Genomic DNA, 21,672 nt, shown 5'->3' with positions numbered 1-21,672 from the left:
ATCTATCTATCAAGTTTTTTGCTCAAAAGAGCCAACTCCCTAACGTTTCACTGTGTTTAACATACCTTTTGTCAAGGGAAAGTGTGTTTGAAAACAAACAGTGTATGAACTTATAGGCTTTTGATGCTCAGGTAAGTACACTCATTTATTTCTGTTTAAATCTATGAATGTCTTTGTGATGTCATTTACTACATAGTTCATGATGTAACGATCCATTATTCCTTTCTATTTAAACCTTCAGCCATCCTGGTGTTGAGTCTCCGTGTATTTTCCTTTGTTCTTCCATATCGAACATTATCTAAATGTATTTCTTCTAAAACTCCAAATTGCAGGTCATTCGTGTTAGGTTCATTTTTTTGCAATATTATTATTATTGTTATTGATGTTTCTGCAGCGGTATTGATGTTTAGTGCTGGAAGTTGGCCAGTGGTTTCCAGTAAAGCACTGTGTATTTCCTCTTTTCCTGGCGCCTTCACCCTTGTCCCGTACCGGGAGGAGATTCCCATAAATACGCTCCGATTCCAGCCGGGAGTCTAGCTAATCAATGCAATACGTGCACTAGTTAATCTAGACAGAAAAAAAGAAGTCTATACACTACTTTTGTATTCTAGTGCTTATGTTGCGAGGTTATTAGTGACTTATTTTCACATCTCATTTTGCTTTATACCATTGTAATGGTATGCAGAGGGTTTAGGATTGTACATTTAAACACGATACTCATCTCTGAGGTGTTTAAACAGTACGGCCATTCGTGGAAACCAGCCAGGATTCACGAACACGGCTGCAAATTCTAACAGGGATATATAGAATTGGACAATCTTCAACGAGAAAAGCCCTGGTTAAAAAAAAAAAAAAAAAAAAAAAAAAAACGCCTAGCCCAATGTGTGGGGCCAAGAACAATTTATTAAGTAGAAGGATTTCACTTCCTGTCTTTACACTGGAATTCCCCTAGTCTCTGGGCCAATGAGGCTGGGTTTGGGCACAGTCATTACTGGAATAGATGACATCATCTTCTGAGATATACATTATCCTTTGGACACTTGTGACTGTACTCATTTTCATTGTGATCTATATCTGTGTGTGTGTGTGTGTTTAATATTAGCTCCCATACATAAACATGCATTCCAAAAATACACTGAAGAGCAGTCTGTTCATTTAACCCTAATTTGTCTGTTTATAATAATAATAATAATAATAATAATAATAATAATAATAATAATAATAATAATAATAAATTGTTGCTGTTTTATATTTTGAATTTAAATTATTTCTCAAATGCAGCCATGAAGTTGGTTTGTTGATTAACAGACCCTATGCTGCAGGGGGGACCAGAGTTCCTTTCCAGTCCTGGTCTTTGTTCCAACCCTGCTCTATTGACCCAATTAAACCTCCATCCAGACCCAAACACATATCATTTTACCTGTTAAACCTGGAATGGAGTCGCCTTCCAGGACCGGGATTGGACACCTCTGCCCTACTGTATATGAGTCAACTTTTCAGTCATGTTGCTTAGTCCTGGTAGGTTACAATACACGACTACTGTAATGCTGTACTGTATTTGGTTATACAGTGACCTCTGGTGGACGTAATTTGTAATCGCAATACATTGTTTTCAAACAATATTGACATTTCTTAACAGGTGTTTTATTTTGATGTCCCCTGAGATGAAATACTTTAATAAAATGCGGCCTGTGTGTAAATAGCCTTTTAAAAAAGATATTAAGGAATTCTGCATATCCACACACAAACACAAACTCGTTTGTTTTGCTGTTTTTCATGCACATTACATTGTCTCCCATCACGATCCCTAAAAAAAAAGTTAATGACATCATCTATGGAAGTTAAAGTCCCATTCCGGTTTGACTGCATCGCGTCGTGGCCGTGGACTTTGATTGGAGAGCTGGCCGGAGAGACGCGACAGCGAGCGTTCTTGCACAACCCTTCAGCGTGAAGTTGCAACCAGCTGCTCCCAGATAACTTTTTGAATGAACCGATTGGAGACTGGAGATAGAACCCCTAAAACACAATGCACTTTTTAACTTCAGCGTTGTAAAAATCAAGAGCTTTGTTTCATTTTTTTTTCATTTATATATATATTTTTTCTTCAGATTGCATAAATTTGACTCTGTTCAACCCCTATCATTTGCACTTTCAGAAGCAACACGCCTCCGAATACTATTAAAGATGAAGATACCGCAACCGGTCTGGGTTTTTATGCTCTCGCTGTCGGCCATTCCAATAACCTACGCGGTAAACAACATCCCTGCTTCTGAAGAGTAAGTAGCGAACACCCATGATTTATTTCGCTTTTGTGTTTCGTATTAGCTATATAGTAGTATGTATTACTAGATCTAACTCGGCTTCTTTTATTTGGGTCGCCATGTTTGTGTTTCTTTGATTTTTTTCCGGTACTCTTTTAACTTTATGGTATTCACTTAAAAAAAAAAGTGATTTTAATTTTTTCGGCAGTAATTGTGCATAAGCCCATGTGACAGTTAAATTGGGTTTGTTCTTGTGCACGTTAAAGCTAAGACACGCTCTATGCTAAATTCCAGCAAGCAAGGTGTGCTGACACGGGGAGCACGCATTTTAATCACTGTGCGCCAGTTTTGTCACGGTGACCCGAGTAGGTTGGCGAGCCTATGAACCAAGTTGAAACACGTTGAGTTTTGCAGGTGAATAGTTTGAACTACTCTACGTCGTAACCTGTATTTAAAAAGTACACATCGCATACACTTTGTGTACACAATATTGATTTATATATTTCAACAGAGCGCTAACTGCTTTGTTAACTTATACTGTAAATTTCATTAATTGGATCTGTCTTTATTCCCTTGTATGTAACAGGCATAATCGGCCATTTTTTTTTGGGGGGGGGGGGGGTCTAAGGCTGGTTTCAGAAACCCAGAATGGCATTTAACCTGAAGTAGCCGTAGATCAATGCTAAAGGGATCCTGTGAAACCAGCCTGAAACCCGTCCGTTCTACCATCTGGAGAAGCAGATACTATACCACCTGCTGGATCCTTGAATACCAGCAGCAGACAGAAATTCGTCTTAATTTACATAATGCTGTTTTAGTATATTGATATAATTGGAGAATCCCATGGGGGATGTTAACAGCTGATGAATGATGGTGGAAAGCCCTGCCTTGCCCTATCAGTCTCTGAGCAGGACAACCTTTGAGTCTCCTAGTGAAAGGGACTTTGATCCGCTAATTAAAAGTGTTTCTGACTGTCTTAGCAAGACTGCATTAGAAAGCCCTCAAAACCAGCTATACCGAGTCCCCAGAAAAGCAGTCTCGCCCCGTCTGCTCTCTGACTGTCCGCAGGTCCCCCCCCCCCACTATCTGTCCCAATGGAAAATGTGTAGTTCAGTAGATATAGTGACGTTTAAAACCATATTACAAATGCTTATGGGCTACACAGTTAAGAGTGAACACAGAGTTTATTTTTCTTTGCAATAAACTAATTGTTTGCTCTCAATCCCCCCAGTCCCTTCGCTATACTGGGAATTGGAGTGGCTGTACTGGTGGTGCTTTTTTTTCTGGTGTGCTTTGCCGCCCGCAGCAATCCTCCACAAGACCCCCTCTTCTACAGTAAGTAACCAGAGCTCGTAACTCCCGTTCAACAGCCTGTGGAGTTTTCACTATCTGTCTTTCAGAAGCTTTGATTTTCTTGTCACTTTTTTCATTAGGAAGGCTGATGGTTTCCAATTTTAAGAGCTTTGAAAGCTGCATGCCTCTGGCAGCAGTGATAAAGTGGAGGCACCACTCTTGTATTTCCAGAGGCAGTTTATAACATTACAAGGACTTCGATAAAGCCCAGTCCTTTTTTTTTAATTAGGTCAATGCACATTGTCGCTTTCCCTCTATCTGTCATTGTAAGTATCCGTCTCGGGCGTTCTCTGTCATTCTCGCTCTCTAAAGCTACTCCCTATTCTTCAGTTTATTTGTATTCCTTTGTACTCTGTTGTGTGTTTTCTGATTTTGAAAACTCCTTTCGGCTAGCTGGCGCTTTTAATAAGGTACTTTCAGTAAGCATCAACAAACCTCAACCTGCAGCCCCTGTATAAATATCAGAACTGACGGCTTTCAGACACTGTTTTCCCAGCAGAGAAATCCATAACCGGTTGGCGCTTCACAGCTCCCAGATACCGTGAAAATATCCACATGATGCGTAGCTGCTAGGAGATGCTTTATAAATAACACAATCTCTGAGCAAGATCAAGGATTTGAACTGTTTTATCCATTTATTTACTTCTCCAAACAGTCGGTCACAGTTGCCCTAGTTTTTACACAGTTCCCTGGGCTGACTGGTTTGCATTGAGTTGACGTCATTTATTAACCTGTCCATTTTATGCACAACATGTAAGGCTGCTTTGGACGGTTATTAGTGCAAGTTCTGTATAGAAGGACTGGTTGTCATTTGGGATTAGGACAGGGGTTTATTAACACACCATTGCATAGTGAGTCCTGTCTGTATGTGTGTTTCTCTTCCAGTGTTCACTGTTTTCTCGTTCACGTGTGTCATTGATCTGATCATCTCTCTGGAACAAGACGGCTTCATCAGCGGCTTCATGGACTTCTACATCAAGGAGGTACAGAACGCCACTCCCTGTTTTTAGAAAAGTCATTTCCCACGACAGGCAGAGAATGCACTGGCCTGTATTTTATTGCTGTTTTAATTTTAACCCAAAAATGCGACTTAAAAAGATCTTCGGTTCTGATCCCCAGTCCCTCGACTCGCACCGTTGAGCCATGCTGCCTCCCAGTCCCCCTGCGGTATGTGTCCAGCACTGCCTGTAATAGTGCCTGTGTGTGTTTGCTTGTCAGGGAGAGCCCTACCTGCGCACTCCTTATGGGAGGATGATCTGTTACTGGGACGGCACGGTGCACTACGCTCTGTACCTCATGATGGTGACAAGGATATCAAAGAGGTAGGTCCGATCGCATCATCAGCATATTCAACAGTAGAGACCAGGAGAGCCACAATCTAGCAGGTTTTATAGGTAACCCTTAAATCGTCAGTTTCTGAAGAATGTAAGTTTTTGATCAATTGGTCAGCTCAGGTCCACGAGAGCAGGTTTTCGTTCGAAATTATCTCAGTTACTTAATTGAACACATTACCTGCTTAATTAGTAAAAATGAAAAGGTTTCAAAATTTTGTAAAGAGAAAAAGACAACACTACCCTACAGCCATAAGTAATTAACAAGATTCGGTGCCTTGTAAGTCATGCAAAAATGATACAGGCGATTCACATGCGTGGTTATACTGTATGCCTTGTGATCTTCTGTGTTTAGTTAGAACCCTGCAATACAGCACTCCCACCCGCCCCAGGAGAACAGGCTATTGAAACGCTTGACTCAGCGTCGTGGAGTCTAACTCTCTCTCTTCCCTCTGCAGACAGGGCTACCGCAGCGCCGGTCTCTACTGGCTGGGCTCCATCCTTCTCAGCATGTTCGTCTTCCTGGCCGGGAACATAGTCGGTACGCAGAACAAGTGGGGTGCATGCTGGGAAGCGAGCTGTCCCTATTGCACGGGGGACTGGGGGGGGTGGGGGGTTAATGTTTTTTCAAGGTATTTTACAGTTGATGATTTAAAAAATGCACATGACTTATGAAACATTTTGAGGCCTGGAGAGAAGTGTTACATTTGTCCAACTAATCAAATAATTAGACCAATTAAACCAGAAGACACTGCGGTCCTCCAGGAACTGAATTTGACACACCTGGATTAGAGGGGCTCCCCAGTTGGCTTTGCATATTTTGAAGCAGAAGCCGCAAGCACTTTCTTGTCTGCTGTAGCCAGCCTCAACACTGCGGACGTGATTTTCAAAGCCTGGTTACTTGGGTTGAGTGAATCGTTTACGATAAGTTCTGGAAGCTAATCATCTCTCTCTCTCTCTCTCTCTCTCTCTCTCTCTCTCTCTCTCTCTCTCTCTCTCTCTCTCTCTCTCCAGGTAAATACGGCTCTGACATCCGTCCCGCCTTCCTGCTGAACATCCCCTTCCTCTTCCTGCCAGTGTGGGCGGGGATGAAAGTGTCTGAGAAGCCCCGGACACTGACGCCCAGAACCGCCGCCGAGGCGAGTACTGCCTCCTGCTGGCCAGCCCGTGTACTACACTGAAGAGGGCACTTGCCGAAACCTGATTTTAGTTTCTAAGAAGTTTTATCTGTGCTGTATGATCGCCTAAAGAGAAGCAAGCGCTTCTATGATAGGAATACATACTATTATAATATTATAGGAAGAAAGGACATTTGAATCAAAACCAGTTTCTTCGTTCTCTTCCACTGTACAGAAATGTAATAGGAGTGCGTGCAATTACAGTAATAATAATAATTAAAGGCATTCTTCTGTTGCTTCATTTCTCAGGTTGCTGTTGAACAGCAGAAGCTGCCTCATCAGCGCCCCCTAGATCTGCTCCTGCTCATCTTCCTGCTCTCTGCAATCGCGTACACCCTCTTCAGAGGATTCGTGAGTACTGACAGCCTGGGCTCAGTTACAGCAGCAGTGTGCGCTGAAATTACACTTACAACGCTATTCCGTTTAATTGCAATTAGTTACAATTATGCTGCAGTGATTACAATTACACTAACATAAACCACTACCCACATCAACATTTTTACTCTGTGTATTTGCAATAATCACAGGCACAAATACTGTATAACAAACTGAGTCACCAAAATGGTTGAAAATACAAGCATAATGATCGAATGACAATACATGCGTAATTGAACTGTCATTGATCAACGATGTGGTAGAATTGCAATTACGCAGGTGTGCTCAGGATCAGCTACACTTACAATTCCATTAAAACTGCAATTCATTACGAATCTCTCCTTTTAACAAACCCTGGTTGCTCCTTTCGCCCTGCAGGTGGCCCTCGATTGCCCTTTAGAGTCTTGCTTCAACTACATCTACCAGTACGAGCCCTACCTGAAGGATCCCGTAGCCTACCCCAAGGTCCAGGTAAGGGCAGGATACCATTTGCAACTTCTTTTTTTAGCCACGATTAGATTGCCTTGTGATCTGAGCGCTGCAGGGTTTGTGAATGGGGTGCTGTGGCTGTGGAGAGGCCTAATGATGTGCGATACAAAGATTTAAAGAGGTGCTTTTAAAGCTCTCTTACAGTGATTTGAGAGTTAGCTTCTCAATAAAAACAGTTTAAAAAAAGAAAGGTGGACTGCAAACTTTTTGTCAGCAGTCCTTGTTTCGCTGGTCACGAAGGCCATTGATCAGGAAGGAGGGGGATCAGTGGGAGTGTTGATAATCGAATCTCTCCCTGGAGTAACGGGATCTCAATGAGCTGGAAAGATTGTACAGCTAGAAGCTCCTACTGACCCGACTATAAAACACACTTATTCTTCAATCAGGAACCACTTGGTGAACTACTATGAGTTACGTTGTGCTTTTGGTCTTCCAAATAATAAATACCTCTATATGATGCGTTATATATATATATATATATATATATATATATATATATATATATATCATGTAGAGAAAGTGTCCTGATTCATTGATAGACAGTGAATCGCTACACCCCTAATGAATGCTCGTGTCAGTGTGTTTGGTGGACCCTGTGTGCTCTGTCTGTGTTAAACTCTCCCTTGCTTGCTGTGTAGATGCTGGTGTATCTGTTCTATGCGTTGCCCCTGCTCTGTCTCTTTGTCTACGGGCTGCTGAAGCCTGGTTGCAGCTGGATGCTGGACTGGACCCTCGTCTTCGCAGGAGCTGTAGCCCAGGTACCAGACAGTTAAAAACCATTCTGCCTTTCACTTGCTCAATATAACATGCATTTTGAAAAGGACTGTCTTTCTTTTTACTGTGCCTATTTTTCTTTCTCATTTTCTGTCTTTCTTTCTTTCTTTCTTTCTTTCTTTCTTTCTTTCTTTTAGCCAGTGATTGATTATTAGACAGCTCTCTCCACTCCAGGTTTGTATGGTCCTGCAGGTTACCGAGCCCAGCCTGGTCATGCGGATTCAAGTCTTAGCTGATCCAGCTTGACTCAATATATGCAACACGTATGTGTAACATCGTCATCCGGGTATTTTAATCGCATTTGGGCCAAACAGTAGTGCTCCATTGTTCAGTTTTGATACACGCTCACTAGCTTTGATCCCACATCCCAGCATGGGGACTGCGTCTGCTTTAATACCAGCACCTCTACTCCGAGTGAGAGCAGGGCGGCTTTGGAGACAGGCCTGCGTGATCAGATGACCCTGACGAAGAAGGATCTTCGCTTCATCCAGTTCATCATTTTGAGATTATTTTACAACCCCCCCCCCCTATTAAGCATTCCAGTCTATCAAGGTTCCAGGTTATAAGCCTGGAAATTCGAATGTAACTTTCTCTTTTGCTGCAGTACAGCATTCATCCCCCCTGGATGGAACTGTCTCTGATGCCTAAAAATAAAAATAAATTTGAAAGTGTCATTTTAGCAAGGTGGGTCTACCTACAATAGGAGGTTATAGATGATATAGTTTAGTAAGACACACCTGAGCTTGTTACCTTTACACTGTGGCTAGAAGCTCGTATTCAAATCTGGACTGGCTGAAACTGCTATGCAATAGGAGTCTTATTCCCGTCTGTCTTCTAGCTCTGAAAGCATAACATACAATCTAAAAACTCACTTTGTTCCTCTTGTCGCTTGCGCCCCACAGTCTCAGTTCACACACATCGGGGGGTCCCTGCACCCCTGGACCCCCTACACATACCGGGTCCCCGAGGAGACGATGTGGCCCTTCCTGCTGATGAACCTCCTGTATGCTGTGGGACCCCAGATCCTGGCCCTGCGCTGCCTGATGCACCCCGAATTCTTCCTGAGCCCCGCGGCCCTCAGAGAGGCAGACCAAGACAAGAAGCACAAATAACTGCAGAGAGGACCTCCCCTCGCTTCTGTGGACTGGACTTCGGAGTCACAGTCATTCACTGTCTGAGATCAGTGGATCTCAAATGGGGCTCGGCAATCCCTGTAGTCTCCAACTGGTTAAAGAGTAAAATGTATTGGCATTCAGAACTTCAACCACCCAAACAACTTGAACAATGATCACATTATTAGCTTTAACCTTCACATAGATATTTAAAAAGGTGTTATTATTATTATTATTATTATTATTATTATTATTATTATTATTATTATTATTGTTGTTGTTGTTGTAGGGAGTTTTGGTTCTTAGATATTTCATGTGTATAATGGTTTAATTCAGTTAGCAGTCTTAGTTACAAATCTCTCCCATATGAGCTCAAGATTGCCTGGAAACAATTGCACAATAAAGCATGCAACACTTTTCTATCTTTTAATTAATGTTATCAAAAGTTTGTAAATAAAATGCGGTACAAAAGTAGGAAAGAAGGTTGATCTCAAAAATTGGATAAGGGTGTCTGCTAAGAAATTAATAATAATAATAATAATAATAATAATAATAATAATAATAATAATAAAATAGCAGAAATCAGCACCTTCATCTCGGAAAGCAAGAATGGTCATGCAGCATCTGAGTTCAATGTAATGTGAAAGATAGAAAAACATTAATGGGCTATAATTTGTCTACTCTGTAAGAACGGATTATATTCTCAAATCAGTAACATAACCTCTTGCGTTATCTCTGCACCCCTGCACTAGAAATTGTCATTTTAACCTTTGTCAGGGTGCTGGAGTGCATGCCCTGTTCTTGTAAAACCGGATCTCTGTTCTAAAAAGGTGCACACCTAAACTTCAAACATGCTTGTCAAGGCACGTTTCTGCAGAGCACAGTTACACCAGTATCAAAGGTTGACCATGATAAGTGTGCGCTGTGATTCACGTCTTTGCCATGCTTTACCAAGACTCTTTGTAGTTTTAGAGGGATTCTGTTTGATTGTTTTGTTTTTTATTTGCATGATATTGGACATGAAGTGCCTGCAGGTGTGATATCTGCTCCTAATAAAATCCCGACCTTGATCAACCTTTAAAAGCTGTATTTAAAACGGCCTGGGATGCTGCACCTTTGCCTCTGCCGGCGTTCCTCCTCTGTTTATCCATTCATCCATTGGAGAATGCAATTAAGACGTCGCCTCTGGTGATTCGAAAAGGAGGCCAGCCAGCCCAGTGTCCGTGGCTGCATCTCTCTGCACCCTTCATAGAAACTAATGTATGCATGACGGCAGATGTCTAGAAAAGGGATCCACAGCTACACCTGCAATTTGTCATTTTTATACCTTTTTTTTTCAATGAGTGTTTGCTACTCCCTCCTCTATTGACCCAGTTTTTTAAACTAATGGCACCAATAATGTGTTACAAAGGATAGAGGATATGTATTTGCATGTTACCTATACCCTGTTAATGTAGAACCCAGTAACACTAGTCTGTCCTTGTGCCATTACAGCAGAATGGTTAAAAGGCTAGCAAGCACAGAGGTGAATGCAGTGTATTGCACTTGTTCTGAATTTGCAGTCTCCTAGTCGGAGGGCTCTCATTAAAAATTCTCCTGGTGTAGTTGGACGCCGGCAGAGGTCCATGAAAACCAACCTCACGGCACGGGTTCAAATGATTTCATTTTCAGGACATTCCCACAGCGAAGACCTTGAAATGTAGCTCTGCGCTGTGACGAGGCCCACGCAGAGACACCCAGACAAGCTGTATCAATCACCTGCTTTAGTGTCGGGGCAGAGTGCTTCATGCAGTGACATTTGCATTGCAGTGGGACTCGTCCCCTGGTCTTTAGAGCACTGACCCATCAGAGCAGCAATGCAAAGAGCACAGTGCAGCATGGTGCAGGGTAATGTATACTGCTGTAAGGCAGGTAAAGGACAATGTAAGAGAGGAATTTTGCCCAACATTAAAATATTTCCAGTGCTTCTCTCCTCTATTGCCTCATTCTTATTTTTCTAGAATCAAATCCAATAGGCACCCTTGTGCAATTTTGCTCGTGTTAAGGTCATTTTAAGGAATAATTAAGAGAATAATTAAGTACCGGTAGTTGTAGTTGAGTGTTCAGAAGTCTATCCCCAGCATTCCAATAACTGACAGGCTATAACATAATCACCCGCTAGGTGGTGCTCTAAACATGCCTGTTTAACACGTTTGTGCTGAAGGTTTTATCAAAAGTTATTGCCTATGAATTCAGTAAAATAGCACCGTTTTCACATGAACGTATGTAATATGATTTTAATTTAAAAAATAACACGTGTTAATTTTCACATTATGCCCGCTGAGATCTCACTTCAGTCTCACTTTCTGTACATTATGCGGTCAAACTGAAAATGAAATATAATGACACATGTGCATAATTCACAGTGCATCTGATTTCAGATTATGGGGTTTAGGTATAGTGTTGTAGACTCCAGCAGTTCAATAGTCTACTGTATTTTCTAATAATACCGCATCACTAACAACTTTCACCCGCCTTTAATTGAATCAACCTTTAACTTTTACAAAGGTCATTTTGAATCTCATATTGCCCATAAAACACATTAAATTGAATCCATCATTTAATAAAACGATGTCTTTGGAGAATGCGGGCATCGATCCCGCTACCTCTCGCATGCTAAGCGAGCGCTCTACCATTTGAGCTAATTCCCCTTCGCTTTCAACAACGTCAGAAATGTATTTCAAAAACGGTTTACTAAAAACAAGGACGCATTAAAGCGTGTACTGCATAAATGCATCAAGTGAAATGTAATTTTGAGTTATATACAACTAACAATACACTACATGAGATTTGACATTTTTTGAGAAATAAAAATGCTTGGAGAATGCGGGCATCGATCCCGCTACCTCTCGCATGCTAAGCGAGCGCTCTACCATTTGAGCTAATTCCCCTCCACGTGCATCGTCCCTCTATATAAAAATAGGACTTATTTTACTCCTTATAATGCATTGCACAGTAACGAGAATGCATATACAGCGTACCAGTTTAAACAAAGTATCTGTATTTATTTATGTATTTTACCCGCCTGCCGACCCATATTGAAAAACGTGATGCAAACTTCTGTCACCTACTGAGAACGAAGGTAAGACTCTGTTTATATATTTAAGTTAGGACGTATTTTTTTCTACGGCTGTAACTTCAACAGAAGATGCATTTTGAATAAAGGTCAGCGCTCTTTTATTTGAATGAAAACAGTTCGATTAAAAATGACGTGTGTTTTTAAACGGCAGGGTAGACCAGCAAGGGAGAGCAGAAATTAAATAATGAAACGTCACACAGCACGAGCCGCTTCGATCGCCCCTCCCCTTTCTGTGCTCTACGTGTACTGGACTTCTTAAAAGACCTAATATAAAGAATATTAAACCTTGAAAAAAGTAAGCAGGGCGCAGCATTACGTGTAATTTAATTTAAATTGCACACTTATGGCGACTAAATACACTCAAAATAGCCCCCCCTTAACCTAAAACATTTTTTTTAATTGTTCTTTATAAAGTAAATAGAAAAAAATACACTTTTTATAAATGAAATCCCAAAACATTTGCCTCTGTGAATACATTTCTTTGCAGCCGAGTGTGTGTACACGACCCGGGGGAGACACGGACAGGTGACAGCCCTAAGTATTGTGCTGTTGAAAGGGGCTGTGTGGACCCCCGTTTCCTTCCCAATCCCTGCAAGCGCCTGATTGTTTGCTGATCACGAGAAAACAAGGCTGAGTGCAGGAGCTCTAGTGTACCGTCAGCATATTCCACTGCACTGAAAAAAAAAAAAAAAAAAAAGGGACTGCAAGAGAATAGAAACATGAGAGAGAGAGAGAGGGAGAGAGAGAGAGAGAGAGAGAGAGAGAGAGAGAGAGAGAGAGAGAGAGAGAGGACTGCGCAGAAGAGCAAGAGACATAGAGAGAGAGAATAGAGGTAGTTGAGAAAAGGGTACTGGGATTCTGCTCTAGGACTGCTGCTTCTGCTGCAGATAACTTTTAAGTTGTTTTTTTTCATCCTCCCAGTGGCATTATGGTAAGTTTCTGTGGCGTAATGCAGGACTTTTCTGCTGCATGCTTGATCTTGCTTGCTTGCTTGCAATGCTGTCTAACCTTGAGAGATGCTGCTGCTTTGAGTGTGTCAGTGCTGCGTATCTGTGTGTGATAATGGGGGGGGGGGGGGGGGGGGGGGGGGGGTCTGTATATGATCTCCTTGGATACTGCAGCACAAAAAAAAACCTGTAATTTGGATCACGGATACTGGACAGTACCACAATGGGCCAGAGTCACGAAAGTATTTCTACCAGCTTGTTTTTTATTCAGATAAGGAAACTCAAATGCTACAAAGAAAAAAACATTTCAATGCGTAGTATAATGTAAGATCACCTGCTGTATAGTTGTTCTGCAGTAGGGCCAGTTTACTAAATGAAACTGATACAAACCTTGAATCTGGCACGAGAGCAGATCTGACAGGGCTGCCGATAGTCTGCTTTCGTGGGGCACCTACACCCTATTGATGGTGTTATGGTGGGTGTTTCACTATCCAATCCCTGTATGCAGAACTGCAAATAAAAACCAGGAATGATCTTTACTTGTGCATGCTGGTTAACTCCTGGACAGGAGGGATCTTCTTAGCATCTTCTACATGGTCAGAATATTTGATTTAAGATTTTTTTCCAGGTCATTATTTACCAGGCTTACTGACAATTCTAGCAAGAACGACCCTTTACAACCTCTGGGCCTGCTTCTGAAAAGACTCCTTGATAAAAACGACCATGAGGGTTGTGCAGCTGTAATTCCCGTCCCCTCTGAAATGTTGTCGAGATCATTTCCATTTGCTAACCCACTGTTGCCACAGTTGCAGATGGGGGAAGAATTTACAGTTGCACGCCCCCCTAGGGGTAATTTCTGTAGAAAAAAAAAAACAAAACACCATATTAATCTAAGCTGAAACAACAATGGGGTATTAGGCAAAACTCACGTAACAGGATATTAAACGGAGAAATGAAATGCACTGTAGATGGCTTAAAGCAAACCTTTAACTCCTGGAGTGTGTGTCATTAAAGGGGTGGGTCGGTCTGGCCTGGCTCGCTGCTCTGCTGTTCCTGTCTGCTTCGTCTCAACTGCCTGACACTGACAAAGGCAGGAAGAAGGTTGTCCATGTGCTAGGTAAGAGAACCAAATGGGGCACCCTGCCTGTAATGTTAATGCACTTTATTGATGGTCCCTTGCAAGGGAGTCTAAGAATTTATAGATGCTCCCTTAACTACACTTTAGAACGAAAAGGTTGTGGGTAGTTGCCGTTCTTGTCTTATAGTATGTCTGGTAGGTGTGAAGATCTACAGCTGCCAGCTATCTTTTCCATCTGCAGCGCCTTTAAGGGAACATTCTTAGACTCCCTGGCAACACTTCTAACTACCTTTGGGAAATGGAGATCTGTACAGCAAAAGCACTCCTAGTCTGTATAAAAAAAAACAATCCTTTTTAGTTAATTTCCCCGAGTGAACTTAACAATATAACCTGTCACTGCTGATAGTATTTGGCTCATGTGGTGACGCAGTGGCAAGCAAGATTCAAGAGGGAAAGAAGCTACTGTTTGGTGAATGTAAACAAACTGGACTGTCAACAAAGGTCTGAGTGCACAGAAAGCTACAGAAAAAATGTAGTAGCGTTATATTTTTAGTGCAAAACGAATGCAAAAACAGCTTTTACATTTGTGTCCTGCTGTACACTTAAGCATGCGTGCCAAGCCAGGGCGCGCTGACTAGGATCGAATCAGCAATCCCGCACGTTCTGAACTCTACCCTCCGCTCCTGTTGTCCGGGGCTGCAATGGGGCGAGCTGTTCCCCGTTCATAAGCATCTCTCCCCTGAAATAACAATATCTCTGCTCAGTATTCAGCTCACACAGGCTGGCTCCTGAGATGTGCACAGAGAGCTGTATCTCGCAGACAATTGAGCTGCCATGATGGGGTAAGTCCGTTTGGCAGCTCGGGGTCTGAGATGGGAACACAGTGTTTTTAAAAGAAAGCAAGACCCTGCCTGCTAATGCAAATCTATGAGCTTTTGAAAGCTTGTAAAAACATCAACAGCCTAAGGCTCTGGAGTAGAAGCCTCTGTCTGATCTGTGTTTCAGTAACAGGGTGAGAGGGAGTGTTGTTGAGAGAGAAGCACACAGGAAACGTGACAGAAAAAGACAGAAAGGTGTCTCCAGAGACCTCATGGAAATCACGTGTTTATACAAGACGAGCCTTCAGCGGAAAGCATTGAAGATACAAACGTGAGAGGATGATTAGACACAGGATGACATAAACCCATGCTTTTAAAATCTTATCATACTACACTTTTAAAATGGCAACATATTTAACTCCAGTCCTTTTCCTTCATAGATTCTATCGATTTTTAGTGCTGGGTCAATCGGTCACAATTTTGTTATTTAGTTTTTATTGAGAAATCATTGTAGTTTGTTTCCGATGAGTGCAACGCCTTAAAAATGTTTTTATTTGATTGTTCTGTGTGTGTGTGTGTGTGTGTGTGTGTGTGTGTGTGTGTGTGTGTGTGTGTGTGTGCGCGCGTTTCTGTCTGTATGTATGTGTCTCTGTCTGTCGGTCTGTCTGCGTGTCTGTATGTGTGTCTCTATCTCTCTCTGTGTGTCTCTTTCACTGTCTGTGTGTCTCTCTGTCTGTGTCTATGTCTCTGTCTGTCTGTGTGTGTCTATGCGCGTCTCTTTGTCTGTCTCTCTGTCTCTGTGTGCGTCTCTCTCTGCGTGTCCCCCCCCCTCAGAGGATGAGAGCGGGGCAGTGATCGTTCAGACAGCCCCCGGGAAGGTGCTGACTCACCGGGGCGGCTCCATCACCCTGCCCTGCCGCTACCACCACGAGCCGCAGCACACGGACCCCGCGCGGACCCGGGTGAAGTGGACCAAGGTGACGGACGCGCTGGTCTTTGAGGATGTCTTCGTCTCGCTCGGCCGGCAGCAGCGGGCCTTCGGGACGTACCGGGGGCGCGTCTCGCTGCAGGGTGCGGGGCCGGGGGACGCCTCCGTGCAAATCCACAACGTGACCCTGCAGGACTACGGCCGCTACGAGTGTGAGGTCACCGATGACATGGAGGACGACACCGGCTTCGTCAACCTCGACCTGGAAGGTCAGGGGGCAGAGTCACTGACCAGCCGCTGCCCTTACAAAAGTTTCCCACAGTAAAAGCACAGCAAAGTGTAATAAAGCACAGTGAAAGCACGGGTAAAGCGTAGGTAAGCATTGTAAAGAATACCGATCCGGTAAAGCATATTAATAAACATGGCAAACCAGGGTAGATTCTGGCTAATGCACAGTATAACCATGAGGAAAGCGTGGGGGAAAACTGCAAGAATACTGCACAAATATACTGTGGTAAACTTTTATAAGGATGGACCTCATTCACATAGCTAATTAAATAACGCTTATGAAACTAATACAGTGGGATATTCATGTTGTCACGGGCTGTTGTTTTTTGAATCTAAAACTTTTTAAAAAAAAATTAAAACTAAGTTAGTTAAAGCTTTCTCAATAGGTCCACGGCACTATTTTTAAACTGTATTTACTTTTATTTTTTATAATGCTTTCTATCATTGTGAATGGCTATGTGCAAATATTGTTACAGGGTAAGAAGCATCCAGTAGTCTTGCGCGCTGTCCTGGGCTGCAGAACTCCCCTTGTTTAGGTACATTATTGAAATCAACAGGAGCCAGGAGTTTGAACGGTCAGGTCCCTGTTAAATCTGCTCTCAACTGATGACCCTTGAATCCCTGCGTCTTCAGGTTGATTTTTAGGATTTTGTTCATGCAGCTATAAGGGAAGGAGCAATCGGTTTCACAGGGGCTGCTCAAACTCCTGGATACTGAATCATTTAAATAAGTGATGGCAGTTCGGGACCCCAGGACTGGGTGCAGGTCTAGGACAAGTTTCTAACCCTGTTGTTATGGTGCCTTCAGGGCTGCATCTTGAGTCGTAACTGCGTTTCTGTATGCTTATAAAACTTCTACTTCTAAACTGTCTAATTATAAACCGTACTTTATGCTATTAACCCAGCGAGGCTTCCCTGTTAGGGTTACTGTATGACTCCATCTACACTGGGACGGTTTGGGACAGTTCAGGCTTTTCAACTCGCATCACAGTGCATTCTGGTACGTTTGATCAGCCTTTCACAGCAGGACTACACTTACCAGAATGCATTGGGGTGTGAGCTGAAAAGCCTGTCCGAGTGTACATGGAGTCATACGGCAGCCCTGTCCCCCGTCCTCGCAGGCGTGGTGTTCCCCTATCACCCCCGGCTGGGGCGCTACAAGCTCAATTTCCACGAGGCGGAGGAGGTGTGCGCTGCGCAGGACGCCATCCTGGCTTCGTACCCTCAGCTCCACGCGGCCTGGCTGGACGGGCTGGACTGGTGCAACGCGGGCTGGCTGGAGGACGGAACGGTCCAGTACCCCATCTCCCGGCCGCGGGACGAGTGCGGCCGCAAGGGAACCCCCGCCGGCGTGCGCAACTACGGCTACCGCCACAAAGACAGCGAGCGCTACGACGCGTTCTGCTTCACCTCCAACCTCAACGGTGACCAGCGCTCATTTTCTCTCTGCTGCTGCACATGCATTTGAATCCCGTGATGCTCCCAGCGCATGAATTCCCTTCACTAGCTTGGTTAATTCACTCTGAGGCTATATTGACAGTACATTGTAAAAGTGCCCTTAACTAAGTGCCTTTTCTAAATCACTGTTTTCAACAGCTCACTTTTTTTTTTTTTTTAAACATTTGGACGACTTTATAGATGTCTAGTAGTATAGTGAATGAAATGCAACACAAGTTTAAGTAATTTAGATCTAAGCTGGCTAATTCCACATTTCTGATCCCTTCTAAGTGTCTAAACCAGGAGTTATAAAACAAAAAGGCACACACACACATACTGATACATTCACACACACACACACATCTGGATACCTCAAGAGGCTAATTTACTCAGAAGTTTTCCAGTGTAGCATCCTGACATAGGAAATGATAAAGGGCTGAAATATAAAGAGATTTCAGAAGCCCAGTGGTCTGATTTATTCAGGGAAAAAAACTCCCTTTTGAAAAAAGGTCAGTGATGCAGAAACGACAAAGAAAAATAAAAATCAATGTCTATGTTATGATCCATCCTCTCGCAGCCCGGTACGGCATGCCATCGATTTTCTGTTGGTTTGTATCCGGGATGTCTGTTCAGGTAGAAGGCGCTCTCGTATCTCTGAGGAGTAAATATCTCCCAGCTGTGTGGCTTGCTGGTCCTGCCGCCTGCAATGCTGCGTTTGAAGCTAGAAAGAGCGGCTTGTTAAATCTGCTCAGCCTTGTGGAAATAATAACTGAAGGGGTGAGCTTCTGAAAGTCCTCAGTGGTTACTCAACAAGGTTTTGGCGCATGCCTACCGTCAATGGTTTACCATTGGTATGAACGCACTCAACTAATGCATTGTATTCCATGTCTGCTGCACCCAAAGGTATTGAAACCTTAAAGGGTACATAAGGACCTTTTTATTTTATTGTGTTTCATGTTCCCATGTGTTGCTACAACTGTTTACGTAAGGTGTGTGTATTGATTTAATTTTTTTTTTTTACATTTTGACCACTTTTTTAACTTTTAAATTGCATTCCCTGCCTTAAGATGGCTTCACATGTACCCGCATGGACCTCTCAGAACTACATTTCCCATCATCCTCCTGCTCACATATGTAACTGAGATGGATTTACCAGTCTCAAGTTGTTTGTTTCACAGTTATGTATCATTGACATGAGATTTCGCCCATAATATAAGTTAACGAAAGACTGGTCCCTTTAAACGTTTCCCATAGTTTAAGCATAGTAACGTGTAATAAAGCATAGTGAAAGCATTGTAGTCCAGAGAGGTATGGTAAAGCATATTAAGTAAACTATGGTAAATGCTTAATATACCCATGGGAAAATTGCTAAATGACTGTGCAGATGTACCATGGTAAACATTTCTAAGGGATTTCCTGTGGGCTCACTGTTCTAACTGGATAGTGAGCTTTTCTAAAGGCTTTGAACAGATGTAAGACAGTTAAGCAGACTCCCTTCCTGGCTCACGCCCTCGCTGTGTCTCTCCCAGGCGAGGTGTACTTTCTGAAGACCTACAAGAAGCTGGCATACGGGGACGCTGTGAAGGCCTGCGAGCGGGACGGCTCTACGGTGGCCAGGGTGGGCCAGCTCTACGCCGCTTGGAAGCTCCAGCTCCTGGACCGGTGCCAGGCAGGCTGGCTCGAGGACGGGAGTATCCGCTACCCCATCGTGAACCCGCGGGCGCGCTGCGGGGGGCCAGAGCCGGGGGTCCGCATGCTCGGCTTCCCTGACAGGAAGTTCCGCCTCTACGGGGTCTACTGTTACCGGAAGAACCCGGATGCGGGCGGTAATGAGATCATCGGCAACGCATCAGCAAAGACGCGCAGCCAGGTCACCAGCACGGGGCCCACTAACATCTAAGAGGGGCCATCAGGAGCCACTCTGGAAGCACTGACTGTGCACCCCTTTATATACATAGCCACCTTCATTAACAAACTCTTTATCACTGCCACACATTATGACTAGTATGCAGTACATTGCACAATTATTGAGTGATTTTAAATGGACTTGCACAATTATTTATAGACAGAATATAAAAAGGATTGATTTGCTCAACCAATACCTGATAAGCCACCGCTGAGGGTTTTTTTAAAGAACATTTTACAGCAACAGGGCCCTCATGCAATCCAGGGTGATTCCCCAAGTGCTGTAAAATGCTCTGAAAAATGCAGCTATAGCACTAGTGATCATAGCAAGGCTAGTCATGTTAGCCATATCAAGCCCACAGCAGAATCAGCTAAAATGGCATGTGAATAAAAGGGGGTTGACAGCATGTGTAGCGATGACGTCACGGGAGGGGGCGGGGCATTTTAGCGGGGTGTCAACACCTTATCAAATCTGAAAACTGGACTTAAATATGTCAAATAATAGTTTGCTAGTTAGTACACTATTCCCATACGGTCAGGTCAAGTTTCTATAAGAGGAGATCTTAAATAGTAAATGGCTTTAATTGGGTTATTCTTTCAGCTATTTGATGGTGCTCACAGTCATTTTGAGTGGCTCTGGGTTCTGTTTCTCCCACATCATTTATTTAAGCTTCTTCAAACTTGAGCAGTAGACAGTGTCAGCACTTAGGATCTTTAGCACAAATTCAAAGCAGAGTTAGTGGCAGGTTTAGAGAAGGAGGATAATAACTTAATAATGAAGCAGCAGCAGAAGCCAGAGGCACTGGCTGAAGCACAGCATGATTGCAAACACCATAGCAAGTAATTCAAATGCTATTTAAAGATCCTCACTATTGTAGTGTCAAGGGACTTGCAGGTCTAATTGAATAATTTAAAAGCAGGGCAGCTGATTTAGAACAGTCACTGTAGAACTCTACAGCACCTCCTCCATTCTAGAATGCCCTTTCCCTGAACCATGTGACCAGGTCTCACCTGCCTGCCATTGCCAGTGGCTGGAGTGGATCTCCTCTTGTGTTCTTCCTCTGTTCTGTGTAACTCATTGAAGCCGTAGCGTAAGCGCCCAAACCTGATCATCATACTAACCATTGAGAAAGGCGTTATTATTGTGATCAGAATTGTCTGGGCTTAATTCCAGTGACATCATAAGTAAACAGGGTTCTTAATCTATGACATCATCAGCCTGTGAAGTGTAGCACAAAGATTCCAGTAGCCTGTGCAAACCGTGCAGCATTTAAACATGCTCCATTTCCTTTAGTTTGAAGGTGTCCCATATATTTCTTTAATATCAGATCAGAAGCAGGAGGTCAGATGTGTTGAATGTACAATGTTATCCGTGTAACAATAATATTATATTTTCGTTTTGCTTCCTGAGATATAAATGTCGTTTATAGACAACACAGACAAACTGGAAAGTCAACAAGGTTTGCTTTCTTTCTAATAAAGCAGTGCCTGGAAGGCTGCCCCCATGGAAGAATGTAATTAGCCACCTTCTTTTACTATGAAATGGAAACGGATTTGTGGGACGCTGCAGTTTTTAAGTTTTTAAACTTCAAAGCAATACAAAGTAACAACAGCCACATATTGCATTTTAAAAAAACTCTAGCTGCAACCATAGAACCATCAATATGACATCATCAAAATGTGACCTGTTAAGTCATCTTACTAGTAGCCATTAATATATCAAAATACCATTACCACAGTTAAATAATCAAAATGGTAACCTTTCATAATGACTTGAAGAATAGGGGAGGACCAATATATTCTGGCATTCTGACTGGCCACCTAAATGAAGACAGTAATATGGAAGACAATGAGAGAGGCGGGGGGTCCTTCAGACGTATCTTATGCCAGAATATCTTAAATCATATTGAAAACCAATGTAAAAAAACGAACCATCGTGACATCATTTTAACAGCATTGGTGTATTTTTTTAGTGCTGAGGATTGTGATAAGTGTCCCAACAGTAGGGGGCGTTGTTGCAGCGGATGTTTGCACAGCAGTCTCCTCTTGAGTCACATGATGTAATGACTGTACAGTTACATTGTAATCTCTGCAGGTCTCTGCACATCTCAATGTACTTGCAATGTAATAATAACCCGTCAATGATGGTTTGCCTGTCTACTGTGTTTTTATTTAAACAACGCTATTTATTATGAATAAACTTTAGTTTCTTAAATGGTAAAAAAAAAAAGTGAGGCAATAACTAGACCCTTTTTGCTCAGCTGACTTGAATTGAGGCAAA

General features: G+C 42.9%; 2 protein-coding genes and 2 non-coding genes across 5 annotated transcripts; 2 read left to right on the top strand and 2 right to left on the bottom strand.

Moving 5' to 3' along the window:
• Positions 1–1,838: 1,838 nt before the first annotated feature.
• On the top strand, positions 1,839–9,956 carry LOC117966229 (transmembrane 6 superfamily member 2-like). 2 transcript variants are annotated; one of them, XM_034911948.2, is made up of 10 exons: positions 1,839–2,276; positions 3,493–3,596; positions 4,500–4,597; positions 4,833–4,936; positions 5,404–5,486; positions 5,960–6,084; positions 6,373–6,474; positions 6,877–6,969; positions 7,626–7,745; positions 7,899–8,648. In XM_034911948.2, exons 1-10 carry the CDS (start codon positions 2,185–2,187, stop codon positions 7,914–7,916), a joined length of 939 nt encoding a protein of 312 aa, XP_034767839.2. In that variant the 5' UTR covers positions 1,839–2,184; the 3' UTR covers positions 7,917–8,648. The 2 variants fall into 2 exon arrangements, with proteins under 2 accessions (XP_034767839.2, XP_058870179.1); XM_059014196.1 differs by lacking the exon at positions 7,899–8,648 and adding an exon at positions 8,664–9,956 and having other exon boundaries at positions 1,849–2,276.
• Positions 9,957–11,490: 1,534 nt separating this feature from the next.
• trnaa-agc (transfer RNA alanine (anticodon AGC)) lies at positions 11,491–11,563 on the bottom strand. Its single transcript has one exon. It is a non-coding gene; the product is annotated as a tRNA-Ala (tRNA).
• Positions 11,564–11,730: 167 nt separating this feature from the next.
• On the bottom strand, positions 11,731–11,803 carry trnaa-agc (transfer RNA alanine (anticodon AGC)). The gene has a single exon. It is a non-coding gene; the product is annotated as a tRNA-Ala (tRNA).
• A 961-nt stretch (positions 11,804–12,764) lies between these two features.
• On the top strand, positions 12,765–21,541 carry LOC117428958 (hyaluronan and proteoglycan link protein 4). Its single transcript, XM_034048016.3, has 5 exons — positions 12,765–12,922; positions 13,953–14,055; positions 15,669–16,031; positions 17,171–17,473; positions 19,016–21,541. The coding sequence occupies exons 1-5, from the start codon at positions 12,920–12,922 to the stop codon at positions 19,384–19,386; spliced, it is 1,143 nt and encodes a 380-aa protein (XP_033903907.3). The 5' UTR covers positions 12,765–12,919; the 3' UTR covers positions 19,387–21,541.
• Positions 21,542–21,672: the final 131 nt, after the last annotated feature.

Source organism: Acipenser ruthenus, chromosome 47, assembly GCF_902713425.1.
Source record: "Acipenser ruthenus chromosome 47, fAciRut3.2 maternal haplotype, whole genome shotgun sequence".
Classification (NCBI taxonomy): domain Eukaryota; kingdom Metazoa; phylum Chordata; class Actinopteri; order Acipenseriformes; family Acipenseridae; genus Acipenser; species Acipenser ruthenus.
This window is presented reverse-complemented; position numbering and strand designations above follow the sequence as displayed.